At 54.3% G+C, this 19331-nt stretch overlaps 4 protein-coding genes across 4 annotated transcripts; 1 reads left to right on the top strand and 3 right to left on the bottom strand.

Annotated features, from left to right (window-relative positions):
• Positions 1–420: 420 nt before the first annotated feature.
• Positions 421–1224, bottom strand: PG997_008935 (uncharacterized protein; the record flags this gene model as incomplete). Its single annotated transcript, XM_066813250.1, has 1 exon — positions 421–1224. One exon carries the CDS (start codon positions 1222–1224, stop codon positions 421–423), a length of 804 nt encoding a protein of 267 aa, XP_066668592.1.
• A 2588-nt stretch (positions 1225–3812) lies between these two features.
• PG997_008934 (26S proteasome regulatory subunit 4) lies at positions 3813–7628 on the bottom strand (the record flags this gene model as incomplete). Its single annotated transcript, XM_066813249.1, has 6 exons — positions 3813–4226; positions 4291–4680; positions 4773–5615; positions 5729–5912; positions 6020–6187; positions 6274–7628. 6 exons carry the CDS (start codon positions 7626–7628, stop codon positions 3813–3815), a joined length of 3354 nt encoding a protein of 1117 aa, XP_066668591.1.
• A 3576-nt stretch (positions 7629–11204) lies between these two features.
• PG997_008933 (Calcium channel YVC1) lies at positions 11205–13453 on the top strand (the record flags this gene model as incomplete). Its single annotated transcript, XM_066813248.1, has 5 exons — positions 11205–11247; positions 11432–11759; positions 11838–12768; positions 12832–13395; positions 13442–13453. 5 exons carry the CDS (start codon positions 11205–11207, stop codon positions 13451–13453), a joined length of 1878 nt encoding a protein of 625 aa, XP_066668590.1.
• Positions 13454–15163: 1710 nt separating this feature from the next.
• Positions 15164–17174, bottom strand: PG997_008932 (H+ symporter family protein; the record flags this gene model as incomplete). The annotated part of the gene is made up of 5 exons (XM_066813247.1): positions 15164–15475; positions 15538–16266; positions 16559–16771; positions 16846–16985; positions 17084–17174. 5 exons carry the CDS (start codon positions 17172–17174, stop codon positions 15164–15166), a joined length of 1485 nt encoding a protein of 494 aa, XP_066668589.1.
• Positions 17175–19331: the final 2157 nt, after the last annotated feature.

Genomic DNA, 19331 nt, shown 5'->3' with positions numbered 1-19331 from the left:
CAATCAACGCTCTGCCACGTCGCGGAGTAAGGAATGGGCCACTGCCACTGAAGTTGGCTTGTCAATGCTCATTCCGTGAGAATATGCGAGTGAAAATATCAGGATACGCAGGTACACTCCACAATCAATTGCAACTGAGGGTATCGTCTGTAAGTTATGCAATGCTATCGAAGTTTAGACAAAATGAAGAAGTAAGCACCGGGATCCAACCCAATCCATAACAGATGTAACCACCTAAACGCCCATTGCCCATAGAATCACCAACTCCTCGCATTCCGTATGAGAGAAACCCCGAGCCCAAAGCCCAGGGATATGTAAAGTAAATCCAAAAAAACAGCCAGCTTTTATACAAGGCCCAGCCACATGGACAGAAGAAGCGAATGGAGAAGAAGAAGAAGAAGAAAGAGATGAAGAAGGCGATCAGGGGTTGCCCTGATGGAAAGTGGCATGCCACCTCCCCTTGGTGTCGCAAATGACCGGGTTTCCATGAAAATCGTCAATATACGCCTTCGTCTCCGCCTTGCCCTTGTCGTCACTCAGCTTCTTGAGCAGCCAATCCCGCGGCACCGGCAGCACGACCGGCCTCCCGTCATTCGGGTCGGCATCGCTCTGCGTCTTGGACCGCTCCGTCGCTTTCACCGACTTGCCCCCGCTCGGCTTCGTCCCGATCGCGCCCGCGGGCGCGCCCTGCATGCAGGGCGCGCTGAACCCCGTCGCCACCCCCGTCCCGTCCGTCGTCCGCAGCGAGACGGCGCCGTCGCACCCGCGGATCAGCGACACGTCGCCGTACGACTTTCCGTCGGCGTCGTAGCCGAGCTCGAGCCAGGTGCCGAGCGAGGTGTCGTCCCCTTTCGTGCGCGCGACGTGGACCTCGTGCGTGCCGCGCTGGACGCGGCCCTGGAACCGGGCGGGCAGCGAGACGAAGACGGTCTTGCCCGCGGGCACGCCGGCCACCTCGATGTACGGCATCGTGTCGCAGCCGTTGGAGTAGACGAAGTAGCTGCGGGGCTGCTTGTCGGCGTTCTCGAGGGCGAGGCCGAGGCCGCCCTGGTCGGCGTCGCCCGCCGTCTTGCGCGGCACGAGGACCTCGCACTGGGCCGGGGTCAGGATGCCGGTGTAGGGCGTGCCGGCTTGCCGGTCGCTCAGGGGAGGATGCTCGGGGGTCGGGGCAGCGACTGCCACGGCCGCGAGGGTCAGAGATCCGAGGATGTGGGAGAAGAACATCGTGGCATGGAAGGTACGATATCGAGATGAATAGAAGTAAGAAGACTCGGAAACCCGAAGCAATGGCCAACAGATAGGAGCAGAAGGAAGTGAGTGTGGGAAATGGAACTTTAGATGTCTACCTCTTGAGAAAGGGGTGATAAGACTCCGGTGTGGAAGTCGAAACGCTGAAGATGGTCTGAACAAAACTCAAGGCGCAACTTACTCGAGGGATCAGCGTCGACATTATATAGAACCTTGAGTGCTGCGATGAAGCCATTCATTTACTACGCCCCCATGAGATAGATGTCGCCCGTTGTTCCACGGCCGCATGGCGTCCAACATCCGTCGTGCCCCTCCACCCCTGGGCGGGAAGGAGCCGCCAAGCGCGGATTCTTAACTGTAACTGAGAATCCTTTCGCTGCCCTCCTGAGAGTTGCTTGGCAATTTCGGCTCCACGCCTAGATGCTCCGGTGGTGTGGGCAAGTTGTCGTTGGGCGTGTGGAGAGAAGGCAGTAGGCATCGCCCCCATTCCCCTAATCCTTTCAATGAAGGGGGCCAACATCGGCGCCACATGGTTAAATGCCAGGGACTGCGGCTTCTTTCACAGAAAGAAGTAGGTAGGCTGCCTCAAGCCCGTATGCGCCCGTATTGTATTGGTTACATAGAGTCATAGTAAGTAATCGAAGATAAGCACGATGCTATTCCAGCAAGTCACTGCCTCTGTGGAACCATTAGTATGTTATGTCAGAAGTGATATACGCGGATAAAACCGTTGTGCCTTGCAGCCGATACCTGGTCCTACCTAGATGCAGCTGCCGCTGGTGCAGCACGAAAGGCACGCGAGGGTCGCAGATTGATAGCAGGCCATCTAACGGGTTGACAGCTTTCGGGTGTGCATTCAGGCGAACGGAATGGTCCAGATCCTGGTTCGGAATCCAGGTCCCAAAATCAACATGGCCCTTCCGAGCTCCGTGGAGTTCTTGATGTACGTAAGCTTACTACGAGTCTCGCGCCCTCCTCGCCAGAATCTGATCCTACAGACAGATAGAAAAGGCTGCTGCTGCTGCTGCTGATGGTCTGTTTCAGATCCTGCACAATCTCCGACTTGTTAATCAAGGCGATCAAAAAATCAAGGTAACAAGTGTCACCTGAATCCAGGGACCGAGGGTTGTTCGTGTCGTTCTGCGTGCGTTCCCCGCGGTAGATATAATAAATATCATGTTGGTGGTCTTCAACATGCAACAACACAAGATTGGAAGCTGGAAGGTGGTGTGAAAGAATTGGGGGGTCTAATGTATGGTTCCCGCTAGAAACCAGGAACCAACCCAACTTCAGTGGACGCCTGGTGCTATTTCTGGCCCCTTAGCCAAAGCTTGGCTTCTGTTTGGTTCCCACTACAGCGCATGGAAACCCGGTAAAGGTGCTAAATACAGAACGCCGATTCGCGCTTACAGGGGAGAGATCTCGCTTAGCTGATAGTGGGTTGGATCGTTGGCCGCCCCTCCAAAACCCCAACCGAGTATGGGCATCAGCCCCGCAGTCTCCCCAAGAATGATCAATCCGATCTGCTGATTGTGACCTCGCGATGCACAGTCAGTTCATGACCACGTGTTGTGTTCTAATGCTCGGGTTTTGCTGTGCCTTGCCTGTTGGTTCTCTCCCCCAGGCGTATTACGCGATTGGCATCTGTGTCCAAATAGATATAGCATTATGTACCCCTGGACGATCGCCACCGATTGACTTCTCAGGTCACACTCTCTTGCTCCTTCGCTTCCTTCCCCATCCATCATCTAATGAGCTCCGAGATACGTCATAAAACGATATAGCCTTTGGGATCCTACGGAACAATTCCCGTGTTTTTCATTGGTCGGCTGAATTGGGATAATTCGTCTCTCGGATATCTCGTTTCTCGTTATGTTCATCCGGTTCCCATAAAGTAGGTAGGCTCAGTAGGTGTGACATATAACATTCGTGGGATGCCATGCACATCTACTCCTGACAAGCCACGCGTCGCAGATCTATCCTGAGAAACTCTGTTCAGCAGTCAGTCGTTGGCTGCTGTCAACCTGCGCCCATTGTTCGTTACATCCGGCAAGCCACGAGTCACAGACATATGAAGAAAGCCGGCTTCCGGTCATGATAATGTGAACATGCGCATATATTGTAGTAAGTGCGGCCAGTAACACACATGGGTGGCTGGTGTCAAAGGAGCAGTCCGCAATTAGATATTATTCACCAGTCAGACCCAATACCCAATGTGAAACAGAGAACACGAAATCTGAAGCTGCGGACAATAGTACCACTACATACACACCACCACTATAACACAATCCCAGAGACACAAGGAAATTCATGATTTATACTCGTACAAGAAAACAAGGAGCCATATCTACCGATTTATCTATGTAGAATCCTCGACGATTGCGCCAGCTTCTCCCAGTTTCTTCGGCGATGTCGGCGAGAACACTTGTCCTTCTAAACAAGAAGTCGGCGAGAAATAGAACGTAAGCGATACTCAGCGACACTCAAGTTGGGCAACGGGGAAACGGACGATGGACTCCAAGCAAGTCCTCCGGCGTAGGATGCACTCATTCCTGTCCACCTCACTAGAAGTAGGACCGCATAGCCTCCTGGTATCCCGGTCCGCCCTTGATGTCGCGCTCAAAGTCCATGACGATACCGAGGTAGTTGCGGATCTGCCGCATGCCGAGCGGCTCGCCCTTCTGGCGCGCGACCCGGTGCGCCGTGATGACCGTGTTCTTGATCTGCCGGCCGTTCAGACTGTACCGGCCGAGCTCGTTGTAGTCCTCGTCCGTGAACTCGGCCACCCGGTTGGCCGGCTCGCTGACGGGCGCGACTTCACAATCGCCATCCTCGAGGGTGGTCGCCGCGTTGGTCGCCGTGCCGTTGTTGCGCACGCGCTCGATGAACATCTTGAACACGGCCTTGCGCGCCTTGTTGTCGAGCTCGTCGTAGCGCAGCGGGATGTGCATGCGCGACAGGAACGCCTCATCGAATGACTGTATGTAGGTAACTCACGGTTAGTCATCTTACTTCAACACAGTGTTCGTTGGATAAGCTTACCTCAACCCGGTTCGTAGTCAAGAACAGGATCCCCTGGAAATACTCCAGCTGGCGCAGGAAGATGCTGACGAGGGCATTGCGGTGGATATCCGCCATGTTGCGCTTCTCTGGGAACACATCCGCCTCATCCAGCAGCAGGATAGCGCCCCAGGCGTGGCAGATGTCGAGCGTCTTCTGCAGCTCCGCCTCGAGGTACCGGCTGTCGGTGCCCAGGTCGCCGGCAGACACGTTGTACAAGGGGCAGCGCAGCAACTCGCTGATGCCCTCGGCCGTCAGTGTCTTGCCCGTGCCTGGAGGGCCGTGCAGGACCGCGACCAGGCCCTTGCCTTTGCCTTGGATCACGTCGTCGATGCTCTCGGTGGGGTGGTACTTGTGGGACTCGACGAGGGCCTGTGTGTTGTTCGCAAACAGGGATTAGTAAGAGCAACTTATCTCAAGCCTCGGAAGATGACGATGCTTGCTATTATTGGAAAGCAACTTACCTGCACAATCTCCTTCTTGTTGGGCTCCCGGACCAGGGAGTCGTACGCATGCTCGTTCCAAACGATATCCTTGATGCCCGAGACGGTGAACTCGAGCCACAGCTTCTCGCCGAACGCGAAGCCCAGAACGACAGGGGAGGCCATGAGGTACTCCTCGTCGCTGAATTCGGGGACATTGGTGGTGGTAGCAGAAGCGGAGGCAGCTTTGCCCTTGGTATCCTTCTTGGCGTCATCCTCCTTGGAGCCCTGGCTCTCGACCTTGTCCAGCTGCTCCTTAGGCACGAAGCTGTCGATCTCATCCGCAGGAATCGTGTGGCCCTCCAACTTTCCCTCCTTGTTCTTGATGTAGATGGTGACCATCTTGACCGATTCCTCGCCGCTCTCGTTATTGCCTCCGCCCAGCGCCGGCTGCAGCGCACCACTCGCAAAACCAGCCTCGTGGTGATCGCCGCCATCACTATCTTCATCCTCCTCATCTTCCTCATCAGAGTCACCAAGGATGTCGATGTCCTCGACCTTGGGCCGGACGATGGAGATGGGGTAGTTCGGGTTGTTGCGGCGGTGGATGGCCGGGTCGACCATGATGCGGCTGTTGACCTCGACGCGGATCACCGACTTCTTCTTCTTGTAGTAGGCGAGGCCCTGGTGGCACTTGTAGTGGACGCCGCCCAGGCTCACAAACTTCTTGCCGCGCTCGATCAGGTTGCGGCGTACCGCGGCCTCGTCCTTATGGTAGGCCAGCGGGTAGCAGGCCAGGCTGTCGATGCGGCGCGAGCCCTGGAAGTGCGGAAGCTCTTCGGCCATGACGCCGAAGCCGAAGTTCTTGCCGTCGTACTCGAAGTACTGGGTGGGTAATGTTGGTTAGCATATTATATAAGTATGCAAGAGCAAGATGAGACCAAGAAAAGTCTCGAGGTTGAAGGGAATGAGTATGTTAGGGTATGAGGTATGCTTACCTTGCCTTCGACATAGTATGTCTCGCCCTTGAGCATGCTGTAATGCTTCTCAGCAATCTCCGCCTTGAAGACGCGATGCTCCTCGGGGCTTCCGTAGGTGGTGGTGAAGACAAGCGTGTTCGGCTTCCACAAGGCCCAGAGCAGGTCGAAAGTGATGAGGCCATTCTCGAGAAGAGGGTACAGGCTAGGAGGTTTGGCTGTTAGTTACATCATGTCATCATACACACGGGTTGTCCCTCACGAGGTCTCTCATGATAATGAAACAGGGACTAGGTTCTGAGATGAACTCACTTCTTCTTAACCTGGGCGTAGTCCTTGTCCAGATACTTGATGAGGACTTTCAGGTGGCGTCGCTTATCATCCACCCAAGCCTGCTGCTTCTTGCGCTCCTTTTTGGTCTTGGCCTCGACGACCACGCTCTTGAGCTTTCGAAGATGCTCGCGAAGATCCTCCAAGTACCTACATGGGTTTGGGTTAGCCAAATATGTATCTCAAGATACTCGCCCATAGGCGGTAACTGACTTAGGGAAGGAGGGAAAACTTACAGAAACAGCATGTTCGGATCCAGCTTCGGCGTCTCCTCCACGAGGCTGACCCCCTTAACGGTCCCAATAACCTCTTGCAGGCACTCCCGCAGCTTCTTGCTCTTGATGTCGACCACGGTCGCCTTGAACTTGTTCTCCCAATCGAAGGTGCGGCGAACGTTGAACAGGTACTCGTTGTAGTGCGCGTCCGACGCATGCTTGGCCGTGTCCTGCAGCTTGTAGTTGTGGATCTGCGAGTCCCAGACCTGGTCGACGCGCTTGAACTCCAGCTTCTGGGTCTTCTTTCCTTTGTTGTTGGACGAAGAAGCGGCAGCGGCACGCTTGTTGTTGGTGAGAGAAGATCGACCGGGACCCCGGCCTCCAGCACCACCGAGGACAGCATCGTCCTCCTCATCATCGTCATCGATGTATTCGGTTCTGGTACTTTTGAGACCAGATGCGCGCGATCCTCCGCTGGAAGAAAGGTTGCGACCAGTTCCTCTAGCGCCGCCGCGACCAATAGTACCGGTACCAACAAGACCCCCAACAGCGTTCTGTTGACCGAGACCGGCCAGTCCCATAGCATTGCCGTTGTTGCCCAACAGACCCTGGTTCAGCAAGCCCGCATTAGCAGCCAAAAGGTTACCCAGACCGCCAGCGTTACCCATGCCGCCAAGACCGGAAGCTGTGATGATGCGCAGGAGCTGATCAAGCTGCTGCTGCTGCTTAAGCTGCACCTGGACAAATTGTTTGAGCTCCTGTGAGATCTGGGACAGCACCAAGTCCTGGGGAGGGGAGGCGCCCTCCACCTCATCATACTCATCAGCCTCGTCGAGATCCGAATCATCAGCCTTCTCTTCGTCATCATTAGAATCGCTGTCTTCGCCATCAACCTTGGCGCGGGTCTTGAGCTGCTTCTTGGACTTCTTGGTCGTCGACTTGGGGGAGGACTTGTACTTTCGCCGCTGCTTCTCTACCTTCTTAATCAACTTCTTCAGTTCATTGGACTTCCGCAAGACCTCCATATCAGGCTCCGAGTCTGACGAGGCTTCTTCAGAATCGGAGTCGGAATCGTCAGTATCATCGTCAGAGGTTGACTCCGCGGTGTGCTCGACAGCCTCGCTATCACTGCTGGAAGAGTCGTCATCTCGAGATACGGTGACCTTCTTCTTGCCAGCCTTGGCCTTTGCCTTGTTCGACTTCTTGGTCTTCTTCTTCTTACAGCCGTCGAGTCCCTGCTTCTTTCCCTCGTCGGTGGGGTTGCCGGTCTTGACACCACCTGCCACTCCACCCGCCTTACCGGCCTCAGCGGCCGGGGCAGCAGGCTTCATATCCGCGGTGAAGGTCTCTTCGACCATGGTGTCACTCAAAGGCATGGTGCCTTTGAGGCTCTCAGTAGCCGAGCCGAGGGTGGATGAGGTGTCCATATCCCTCACAGCCGTTACGGTGTGTAGGTGGCGGACGCTTGCTTGCGTCGTCGCTCAGTTACGTATCACTAACCAGCTCGGGAGCAAACTGTTTGGAATGACGTTAGCCAATCGCAGCTCAGTGGGGCTCTGGTATGCCAGAACAAAAAGAGAATGTCGTCAGATGTTTTACCTTTGGTAAGCCTGTTGCTGGTGTGGCCCGATCTTACTGTGCTGGTAAAGCCGCCTGTTCGGTGAGTGGTCAGCATCAGTGTGGGACTTTGGCAGCCTCTGGTCTGGTGATGAGGGTTCTTACCTATCGTCGGCTCTTGCCCGTGTCAGACAAGTTTGCGTATTGGCCCAGAGACCAGCGAGTGACGATCAGCAGAGGATCTCGTCGGATCTACGATGTCGGGTCGCTAATCGAAGTCCGGACGGAAGATGACAACAGATAAGCCAAGCGGCCCGCTTTGTAGCTGTAGAATGCGTGCAAATGAGCAGGTTCTCTTGGCAAAAGCCCACTGTTGATGGGTGGACAGATAGAAGAGAGAAAAGACAAGTTTGTGGGAAAAAGAAAATCGGAATTTTCCAAGAGGCGTTTATAACCTACCCGGCGGAGAAGTTGATGGGCCGGCTGCGTTCAATGAAGGCAGCTCCGCTTAGTCTATCGAGAAGGTGACTAAGTACCAGTACAAGCAAGGCGGTTGCAGGAGAGTCCGGGATGGCCTATCGTGCGATTCTCAACCATCCTCGATAGGGGGCCGGATATTGGATAGGTATCAGGCAGTCAAGTTAAACAAGGGGGTGTGGTATCTCACCCCGGGCATCACGAGACAATGGAGGAGGCAGGCTCAGTGGTGATCAAGAAGGATTGGCCGAGGGGTAAACAAGACGGGTATGAATCAAGTGTATTATCTACAAAGTCCCAGCGGGTTGGTTGAGGGGGCTGCATGCTTGAACAAACCAAGCGAGACAGGCAGACAAAGGTGAAAGAGCATCTGACCGCTTCTCACCATCTAGAGAAGAGAGAGCCTGGTGCAGTAAGCCGCAGCGGGTTTTGTACGTGATGACAATCTGCATGCACTTACATGCGATGTACCAATGGCCGCATGCACAGAGCTGCGACTTGACGGGCGCCAAAAACGATCTTCGGGGAGTACAGAGTACGTCTATCTGTCCCGTCTGCGAGAACCGGGGACCGGGGACTACACTCAGCCCTGAGAGATGGCTTTGCCCGCATGACCAACATGGTTCTCTCCCCGCTGGGGAGTGCGTTGGAAATGTGACTTGACTGGTGTGGTACTAAAGTGCAGGTTAGTTCATGACCGTTGGGTAAGATGGTCAAAAAGCGTTTAAGAAAATGAACATGGAAGTTTTAGGCTGAATATGCCTGTCTTTCTCAGAAGAAGTGGTAAGACAAAGGGTAAGATGCTGTTATCCATCTGCGGAGTGCGGTAGAACAAGGCAACCCATGACAGACAGCCTTGTAGGCAGCCGCTGCTGCCCATCCTTGGGGGCCGGCAGATGAAAATGCGGACGAAGATGAAAAACGAGGACTTTCTGCATCAGATACGCGGCTCGGCAGCAGCATGGCCAGCTCACCTCTTTCACTCTCGCCGTCAAAGGTCGGCTCCTCAAGAAAGACGTGTGGTGGGCATTCGTGAACCAATTCGGACAGGGTACGTGTCTCCACCAAGAGGAGGATTGATTCGTTGGCATCCATGGCATGGTAATGTAGTGGACATGCCATGTATGAGGCGCATTAGGTGCCGTTGCTCTGGGTGTGATATCCCGGACGGGGCAAGCAACCCAATGACCGAAAATCGGGGAGAGCCCACGTTTGTTTGTGTGCAGCTCGGGTAAGTATGTAGGTGAGAGGGTGCATGAGGGCGGCTGGCCGTTGGTGTACCCAAACCAACTAAACGAGAAACGTAGGAACGTTGTGACCAACCTGCATCTCACCCGCCTAGCCCGCCCCCGGAACATTTGGCGACATCGGGCAAGACCAATACCTTTGTAAGCGTGGTGCATATTCCGTGTGTGGAAAAGTAGAGGCCGGAATCTTCTCCAGACCAATCAGAAAAGGGGATTGCCTAGCCAAGGGCCTGTCTCTTTGTTCACCGAGAATGTGACGACTGCGAGTGGAAACCGGCTTGGCTTATGCGGCGGAGTCCTCCTGTTCGGTCTTGGTAACAAGGTGAGCGAGCTTGCACGCTTGTGAGCACAGTCCAGAGTCGCAGGCAGAAGTGCATGTTGCATGCTGCATGTTGGATACATGCAAGTATGCTGGCCGACTGTGCGGGTACTACATGATAGGTCAGAAAGCCGCCTGGATATGTGGTTGGTAGATGTCGTTGTCCTTGATGTGGGCTAAGGTTAGTCGCGATGATCTCGGGATAATCCCATCTCTCAGCGCAATATGACTGACCAAATGCGATTTGAGACAGGACAGGCGGAGTAGCCTACTGTAAGGCTAGCAGATAGTGTTGAGAGATGCGCTAAGTTAGCTCCCAGCCCACAAAAAGACATGGTTCAGCAGTGGGCAAGCTCTTCTGGGACTGGATGAGGAAGTATATCTAGACGGGAGTCGGTATTCCTCGGCCATTGATATCTGATTTCGCTTGAGAGGTCTGACTGGATGATTGAGACTCGGCGTTAATGCTTGCGTATTTTACCATGGATCTTCATACGTGTAAATCAATCGATGATATTAACGGGTGGGATGCTTGAAGATGGGAATCAATTGAGAGAATGAAGGTCTGGCGGACTTGTGGTTCTTGCTCAGTCCAGCCCAGACCGGGAAGGTGCTAGCTTTCCAGCTTTCCACTCAAGCTCTCCAGCTGTTTCCCCCACTTGTTGCTTCCTTGGTTCCCACAGGGCCACAGCAGAGTGTGCAGCGGCCAACAGAACGTCATCGTACAGCAGCTTCCACTTCATCCGGCTCTGTCGCAAGAAAAAGTCACGAACGCCCGGAGGAAAACATCAATCTATTGGACGGGACGTGACGCTGGGCCTTGTTTTTTCGCGCTCGATCCCGGTGACTTGGCACGCTGGGCAACCAGAAGAATTCTTTCTAGTCTACTGCTATATACGATTATATTCCCACCGCGAACTTGTGTGTCTTTTCAATTGATTGATTGGTGTGCTGTTACTCTCGTTGTTCTTCCCCAAGTGTCGAGTACCCAATGCGATAGCCACCACGAGTCGCGGCAACGAAGCACTTGCTTCCATCCAGCCCCATTGGCTGCTCTAATCTTCGACCACAAGGAGCTAACGATCAGACGTGCCCTCCTCGTTACACGACGAAATTCGGTTCGAATTCGACTCAATAGCACGGCCCGTACACGAATGCAATTGCACCTGCCGTATTCTCGAGCCTATCCCCGCTAGAGCTCCTTCCCAATCCCGCCGAGTCGTCGTCGTCGCTTCCTTTCCTCGTCAGTACAACAAGGAAACGCCTAGTAGAAATAGCTATCTGAAAGACTGGAACTATGGCAAGAACTGGTACATTTGCCCGCCTGCTGGGCTGGAATCGGCACCCGCAGCATGGCCACGAATGGCGCGCTCATGAATCACGCCGAAGACGTGAGTACTTTTCTACCCTCTTGGATATTGAGGCAGGCTTGGTTCGCTGCCCTTGATAGTCAAGCGCTTGCCGGTCAATTGACCACTTTGCGCCATGCCGCGATTCAAAAGAAGATATACTTCAATCTTTTTGAGGAGAAGAGGAGACGAGAACGCCGTGACTGACCTGGCAACGCCCGGCGACGCAGTCCTCCCCACCTACCGCGATCGACATATCGAGTCTGCCGTTCCCGCCGAGGAGGTCACCAAGATCGCCCTGCGCCTGCGCTACCTCATTGAGGAGGCCGTTCCTTGCGAATTGGAGGCCGAAGAGATCAGCCGTCCGCACAGTCGCGTCATCACCCCGAAGGTCGTCAAGGCCGCCAAAGAGGCGGGTAGCGAGCAGTACCGCGCCTGCGTCGTCTTCTGCCTGCTGATCTGCAAGCGCTGGTTTATGCATCAGGCCGTGGTCGAGCTGTGGGATGCCGACCTTCACGGCGTCCGCGCCGTAGCCTGCGAGGTCATTGCTAAGAGCATGTGAGTTCTATACACACCTGTGTATATAGCGCTGGAGATGCGCAACGATGGGGTTACTGACAGCTGTGCCGAAACCAGTATCGAATCCGAGGAGGATATGGGCTACCTTCTACATGCCATTTTGCTGAAGCGCTACTCCATCATCCTTGACGGCGAGTCGACGCTGCCTGTCAATGTCATTGAGAAGGCCGTCGACCTGCACGCACTGGACGTGATCGGCTCGTCCGGATACCAGAAGTGTATCAGCTACCTGTGGAAGGGCTGGCTGGTCCAGGACGAAGACGACCCATCGAGTTTCGTCGACTACCAGGAGCGCGACAACACGAATTTCATAATACACCTCGATCCCGACCGAATGAGAGCGCCCATGTACCAGAATGCGGCGCAGTTGCTCATCTCTCTGATCTACCTCGGCTTGTATACTGGTGCTATCAATACTATCAACCGCGACGGTGATCTGGACGTGGTCGAAGGTCTTCTGTACCTCTTCACCTTCGGGTTCATTTGCGACGAGGTCACCAAAGTATGGAAAGCCGGTATGCAAATCATTGGATTCTGGAACGCATTCAACTTCGTCCTCTACTCTCTCCTTATTGTATCGCTTGCGCTCCGCTTCGTGGCCTTTAGTCATCCGTGGGACGGGACTGGCGAGCGTCAATACTTCAATACGATGAGCTACAACTTCCTCGCCTTCGCCGCACCGCTTTTCTGGGCACGCCTGCTGCTGTACCTCGACAGCTTCCGTTTCTTCGGCGCCATGCTTGTCGTGGTCAAGGTCATGATGCGAGAAAGTGTCATCTTCTTTGCCCTGCTCGTCTTCATGATCGTGGGTTTCCTGCAGGCCTTCATCGGCATGGATTTCGCCGATGACCTGGTAGCCGACGACATCGTCTTCGTCGTCCAGGCCATGTTGAACGCCATCATGCAAAGCCCCGACTTCACTGGATTCGAAAAGTTCAGCCCGCCGTTCGGTATTATCCTGTACTACGTCTTCACGTTCATTATCATGGTAAGACGCACCTTGACTCCCTCCATAGGATGAAATGGAAGAACTAACGTTATTGTCACCCAGATTATCTTGCTCAACGTCCTCATTGCCCTGTACAACAGCGCTTACGAGGATATCTACGAGAACGCCGACGACGAGTTCCTGGGTCTATTTGCGCAGAAGACGATGCAGTTCGTGCGCGCACCTGACGAGAACGTGTTCATCGCGCCGTTCAACCTGATCGAAATTTTCTTGCTCATCATCCCGTTCGAGTGGTGGTTGCCCAAGGAGACGTACGAGTGGCTCAACGACATTGTGATGGCCATCATCTACTCGCCGCTGCTCGTCTGCGCCGCGTTCTTCGAGGTCAGAAACGCCAAGGAAATCCGGTCGAACCGGTCGCGTGGCGAGGAGGACGAAGACACGACCGAGGAGTGGGAGCAGATGGCGGACCAGGTCGACTTCGAAGCTGAGGGTTGGACCAAGAAGGTGGCCGACTGCAAGAGCAATGTCGAGGAGGAGCCGGCGGTCACCGAGGTGCGGAAGCTCAGTGAAGAGGTGGCCAAGCTCAAGGAGATGATCCAGGGGGCTCGAGAAGGTCCTCACGGCCAAGTCGAACCAGACGCAGGAGGTGCTTTAGGAGGCCTCGTCGCAGCGTCATGGGCTGGCCAAGTACTGGGGATCGGACTAACAGATCTTCGTCTGAGTTGTCGAGTTTCTGTTCAACTGGTTTGCCGATGATATACTTGGTACCACGTTACGTTCATGTGGATTCTTTGGCGTTTACGTGGTGGCCTTGGGTGAGTTCTGGTTAATCACTTTCTTGTTTGGGGTCACAGGCGCGCTTTTAGGGACTAAAAGTATGAGGTTGGAATACATAATAAGACATATCAGGTATATATACGAAGGAGTACTGTAATATATTCGCGGTATACACATCCCTATACATTTTGTTGCCTATATGAGATGACCTCGCTTCAGGTAGGAAACCTCGATGCCTGGTTCGGGCCTTCTTCCCGCCCTTGCCCTTTTCTTGGTCGGTTTCCCGTGCAGACGGTGCCGCCTGCGGTTCTTGGCGTTTTCGTCGAGGCAGTCGTGGCACTGGAGCGCGCCCGGCGCGCGCTCGAGCTTGCACTTGCAGACGCAGAGGCAGCCCTTGTAGGTCGGGGCCGTCTTGCCCCAGAGGCGGGCGTTTTCGCAGACGAGGCACAGGTTAGAGGAGTGTGGCTCGTTTTCTTGGGCCTGGTTGGGGCATTTGCAGACGGTACAAGAACAGGGGGTGGGGCATTGCTGGTGGTGATGCTCTTGATAGCTGGGTACCGGGTTATGTTGAGACTGGGGATAATAGCTCGTTCGACTTCGTAGAGTTCGTGGTTTGGAATGGATGGGGGAGAGAAAAGGGGGAGGGGGAGGGGGATTGATGGAAACATCCAGTCACCCGGGCATGGAGGACTCATGACAACATGCAGCAACAAAGCATACCCTTTTTTCCCCAGGCTTCGTTCGAGAAGAGGGAGAGAGGTTTATTGTCTTCGAAATGCCTGTCCTTGTCAACTTCCTGTCGTCCATTGTCCAGATATCTCGGTATGTCAAAGAAGTACCACTCGGCCAGTTTGCAGCGCATGTCTCAGTGGCAATGTTGCCTCAGATAGCTACCTCAGTACCTATGGAGGTAAGTAAGTTTGTCATTTCCAATCTGTTCATCCATGTCAGTTTTGGGTCCTTCGCGGTGCATTGTCTCTTGTCAGACCATACTCTTCTCAGGGGTTCATTGGGAGAGGATGCTCCGACAAGCAACCAGGCAAGCGCAGGTACGTACGGAGGAGCAGACATGGACAACTAACTCTGCATGTACGAGGGCAATCGCGATACCTAGTCGTATATGCATGTATCTGTGCACAGATCAGATGACTTCAAGCATCACAAACACATTGCCGGGCTTGCGCGTTCGTGCATGTGTACCTGTTGATCAGAAATGCTTAGCCGCTACACTCGTATCACGACGGGATAATGGCAAATATCAGACCAGAGGACTCGATGGACAATTTGCTTCTCCGGTATGAAGCATGACGGCTAGATCATATCATACCTACCTGGCATCCGCCGAGCTTCCAAGGTACCTACGATTGGGGGTCCTTATCAAGATGACACATCGACCGCATGCAGTTCTCATGGACATACACATGCGAGAGAGAAAACACTAGAAGATATTCAAATTCCTGTCATTCAAGAAGACTAACTATACGAAACGTGGTATCTGGTATCAATGAGAGTTCCATCAGTAATATCTAGGAATCCCTTCAAGAAAACGAAAATCTTCATAAATAGTAGAATATCACCATACGTCGTAACTCATGCCGCGCAACATCTACTCCGAGAGATGCTTGCTGTAAATCTCTTATAAAAGACTACGCTCTTACTCCACCTGGCGGGCGACCGCCTTCTCTTCGTCCACCGAGCTCCCGCGCCGGTGCACACCAACATCATGGTGATGCTTGCTCTCAATGACCTCAGCCATGTCAGAGTCCTGCGCGACATCGAAGGACTTGCTGAGATGCTCGGGCCCCAAGAAGGTCAGGAGGATGACGTAGGCATACACGCAGCCCATGAAGATGCAGATGACAATGCCGTAGTTGTAGCGCTTGACGGTGCCCTTGGGCGGTAGGGGGAAACGCTCGCCAATGGTGGACTCGATGGTGGACGAGGCCGACGAGACCAGGTTTCCGAGCTGGTAGCTGGTGCCGACCACGAACGTGCGGAAGGCGCCGGGGACAGCTCCATGAGGTGCACGGGGATGACGCCCCACGCGCCCTGGACGCAGAACTGCTCGAAGAAGGCGGCCGCGATGAGGCCCTTGTTGGAGACGAAGGAGTAGGGATACAGCAGAGCGCCGCCCAGGACGCACATGACGATGATGCTGATGCGGCGGCCGAAGATCTGGGAGCTGAAGCCCACCACGGTGCCGCCCAGCATGGCGCCGAGGTTGGCCACGATCTGTGTCACGGTGACATCGTTTGGCGTAAAGTTGTACTGGTTGCTCAGCATGGTGGGATACAGATCCTGGCTGCCGTGGGACATGAAGTTGAAGCCGGCCATGAGCAGCACGAGGTAGGTGAGCAGCTTCCAGTGGCGCTTCAGGGCGACCTTGCCTTCCGCAATGAAGGTCTTGCCCACGTTGCCGCCTTCGATGCGCCGCACCTCTTGGTGGTGTTTGTAAGTGTTGGTCTCGGGCAGCATCAGCCGGAAGAGGATGATGAGCACGGGCGGGCAGGCACCGAACCAGAACAGCGGGCGCCAGCCGTGGGGCGTGGTGTTAACGAGTCCACGGGCGAACGCGGTGGCAAGGAGGTAGCCAAAAGCGTAACCCTGCTGAAGAATACCGCTCATCAAACCACGGGCTTCGGTGGGCAGGTCCTCGAGGGCGGTGGCGGCGGCGTTGCCATATAAACCGCCCATGGCCACACCGAACAGGGCTCGGCATGCGAGGAATTGGTCATAAGTTTGGCAGAAGCCAGTTCCCTATTTTGGTTGTTAGCATGTATCATCATGGAAGCACGCACATAATGCGACATTGCGTTTGTGGGGAGGGTTATTGCCAAGCACGGGTGGCTTGGCTAGAGTCGTTGCCAACGCTGCAGCCAAGGCATCGCCAAGTTGCGCCGCTTGCGGGAAGGGTTCGCAATGGCGGGCTTGGCTCTCGATTGAACGGCCCACGATCTAAGACTTGCCCCAGAATACCCGCAAAGCTTGGTAAAGCTTGGCTGTTGTACAAAAAGAGGAACCGAACAGGATTGAATGCAAAACAACTTACAAGCTCAAGCGCGATGAACAGCAGGTTGTTCACAATGAAGGGCCATTTGCGGCCGTATCGATCAGCTGCAATGCCGAAAAGGATGGAGCCAATCGAACGGAACATCAGCACCAGAGTGATTCCCCAGGTGATGTCGGTCTTGGTCTTGCCGAAGTCCTCGGCGAGATCTTCCACCGTCAGAGACACGGTGAAAAAGTCAAACGCATCCCAGGTCTGCGATTGCCAACATTTGTTAGCCAATTGGCCGATGCGCAAGAATGTATAGTCTCGACGGGGCAGCAACTCACCCAAGCGACGAAAGCGACGGCAAAGAAGGCCCAGTTTTGCATGGTGAGCATTCTCAGCAGTTTGATGGGGTTCGGGGCTGGCGCCATGGCCGGCTTCAAGCTGGAAAAGCGCGTTGCGAGGTATTTGCCGGTGCTCATGCCTAAGCAGCGATCGTGTAAGTAACTGCCGTATCCATTGAGAGGTATGATCGGCACCGCTTGGTCATCTCGAATGCTGAAGGGAAGTGGTATGGCTTACCATGATGGGGCGGGTGGTAATTGGGGTCCTCGCCCTCAAAGTTTCTCCGGGCGCCCTCGCCATGGACGGGCATCCCGTGGTTGTTCTCCATGTTTGGCGATAGTGACAGGTGAATGCAAGCCGAGGGTAGCAAAGCAATGAGGCGTCGAGGTTGCTTGGGAGATGTCTCAAGCCCGAGGAAGCCTTGCCTCGCTGGGGTCAGGTCTGCTCTTTATGTAAACGCAAAAAGCCAGGCCGATACCACCACCCCTGCACGCTTGTAAGATAAGAGAGACATACTAAACGCCGTGTTCGCCTTTAATATATTGGCCGAACGTGTGCGATGTGCGGGGAAGTGTCATCCCTACCCAGATTCTCCCCAGCTTCTTCCATGATAGGTGCTTACTACTGCAGGCAATGGACACAGACTGGGGGGGATTTGGGGGTTGGAGTCCACACTGGTCTCCCCCGTGGGAAAGACAAGGCAGGCAGGTGATGGAAGGACCAAAGATTGCCTAGCCTGTGATTAACCCTCTGCCAATTACGTAGACATGCCGCGGCGTATCCGACCGGCCCTGGTCTAGTGTGGGCTGGAAGGTGGGAGCCGTAGAATGCCAGCCTGGCGAATAGCGTCCATGGATGGCATTGGGATTGTGTCTGGGTGCTGGGATCAGATCAGGACTGGCTGGGATCACGGGGCTCGAATGCACGGTTGGGGTTTACCGTTCCGCCAGTTCATCTCACCAATTTCCATTGATGCCAAAACTCAGGTGCCATCTGTACCACGTACCCTGGTTGCGCCAAGAAGCACTTGGTGTTACACAAGCAACGTGCGTTTTCATTTTCGTTGCATTGCATGCTGGCGAGGAATCATTCTTCTTTGCCTCCTGGCGTTAGTCGATCGAAGAACGCTATCTTTTTTTAGTCGATATCGGCGTCGGCTTCAGATTTCTTTGGTTGGCGCTGCACTTTGCTCGTTGCGGCGCATCTGGTTCTCCCTTTACCCCAACCAGAATCAATGGTCAGGCGAGCTGTTTATGGGGTTTCGAGTATGCGCCTAGTCTTTTCTCGAGAAGCGACAGCCTGAGCAACTGTCTTTCTCACACTCCCAGGAATGCCCTCAGATGCTCTCCATTCCCGGGGTGCAATCAGAAGGCTGCGATCGCCGCGATTAACCTCGAAGGGATCCTGAGGTTGCATCGTGGTCTGGCAAACCGTTGGATACATGTAACCCTATGATGCATTTCGAGGCAGCGAAGGAGCAGCAAGGGAGATCAGGCAGGCAGGCAAGCAAACACAAGAAAAAGGCGGAAAAGATCTTGATTGAAACTACGGGGACAGAGAAAGCGCCTACGGCAGCCGCTAACCTCCAGAAATCCGTTGCTTACCCCAGGTGCACAGGGCCCCCAATACCAAGTAGCCACCTAGCCCAAGTGGGGGAACTTGGGGAAACAGTGGATATTTCCCCCGCAAGCGGCCAAGCCCGTCTGAACATTAGCGGTCTGTCTCCAAAAGCTCCCCGACATGACCCGTAGCAACGGTCGAGTTCGTCCAGTGTACAGTAAGTCGTTGGATCCTGATACTTCGGAAATGTCGCGATGCAGTTCCGCCTCGTGCTACGGCCGAGTCAGAGGTCTAATGCTCGTTAGACTTGTGACACGGCATCAGAGCTGAAGTTTTAGCACGTCGCTGGTGTCTTCTAGGCAGTTGCATAGAGCAAATGAAGATGGTGGATTTGTTGAAGGTATCGTGTGCATCGCGCCACCAAACACCGCGTTGCCGAAGCTCGTCCGACAACTCCAGAGTATTCGAGTTGATAAGGCGTTTCGTGACGTGCTATCGGATTGGGTCATCGAGATACCGAGCCCAATGATTAGAGTATGGGGGGACATTGCCTTACTGGAATCGTCAACTCTATCCGAGGTGTGAGTGGTAAGGCTGATGATGTTGTGTAACACCTAGTCCTGTGTTAGGTTGCTTGTCAACCATGCATCCGTTACAGCCTGCAACGCAGCATGGAAGCTGAAGAAATATCCAATTGGGCTTGGTCAACGCAGCCAAGATCTCCAGAGTGAAACCCACCGCATATCTTTCCGATCTCCTTGAAATTCGATAAAGGCTCACAAGTACCGGTGGAGTTATTCCAATGTCCCATTTGAATAACAGCATATCGAAAGTATAGGCAATCTGTCAAACATTGGATCATGTGTCATTGATTTACTCCCCAGAAGCCACAATCCGAAATCCACATGGTCATGACATCCCGCTC

The sequence above is a fragment of the Apiospora hydei genome, assembly GCF_038363865.1.
Source record: "Apiospora hydei strain CBS 114990 chromosome Unknown utg000006l_segment0_segment0, whole genome shotgun sequence".
NCBI lineage: Eukaryota > Fungi > Ascomycota > Sordariomycetes > Amphisphaeriales > Apiosporaceae > Apiospora > Apiospora hydei.
This window is presented reverse-complemented; position numbering and strand designations above follow the sequence as displayed.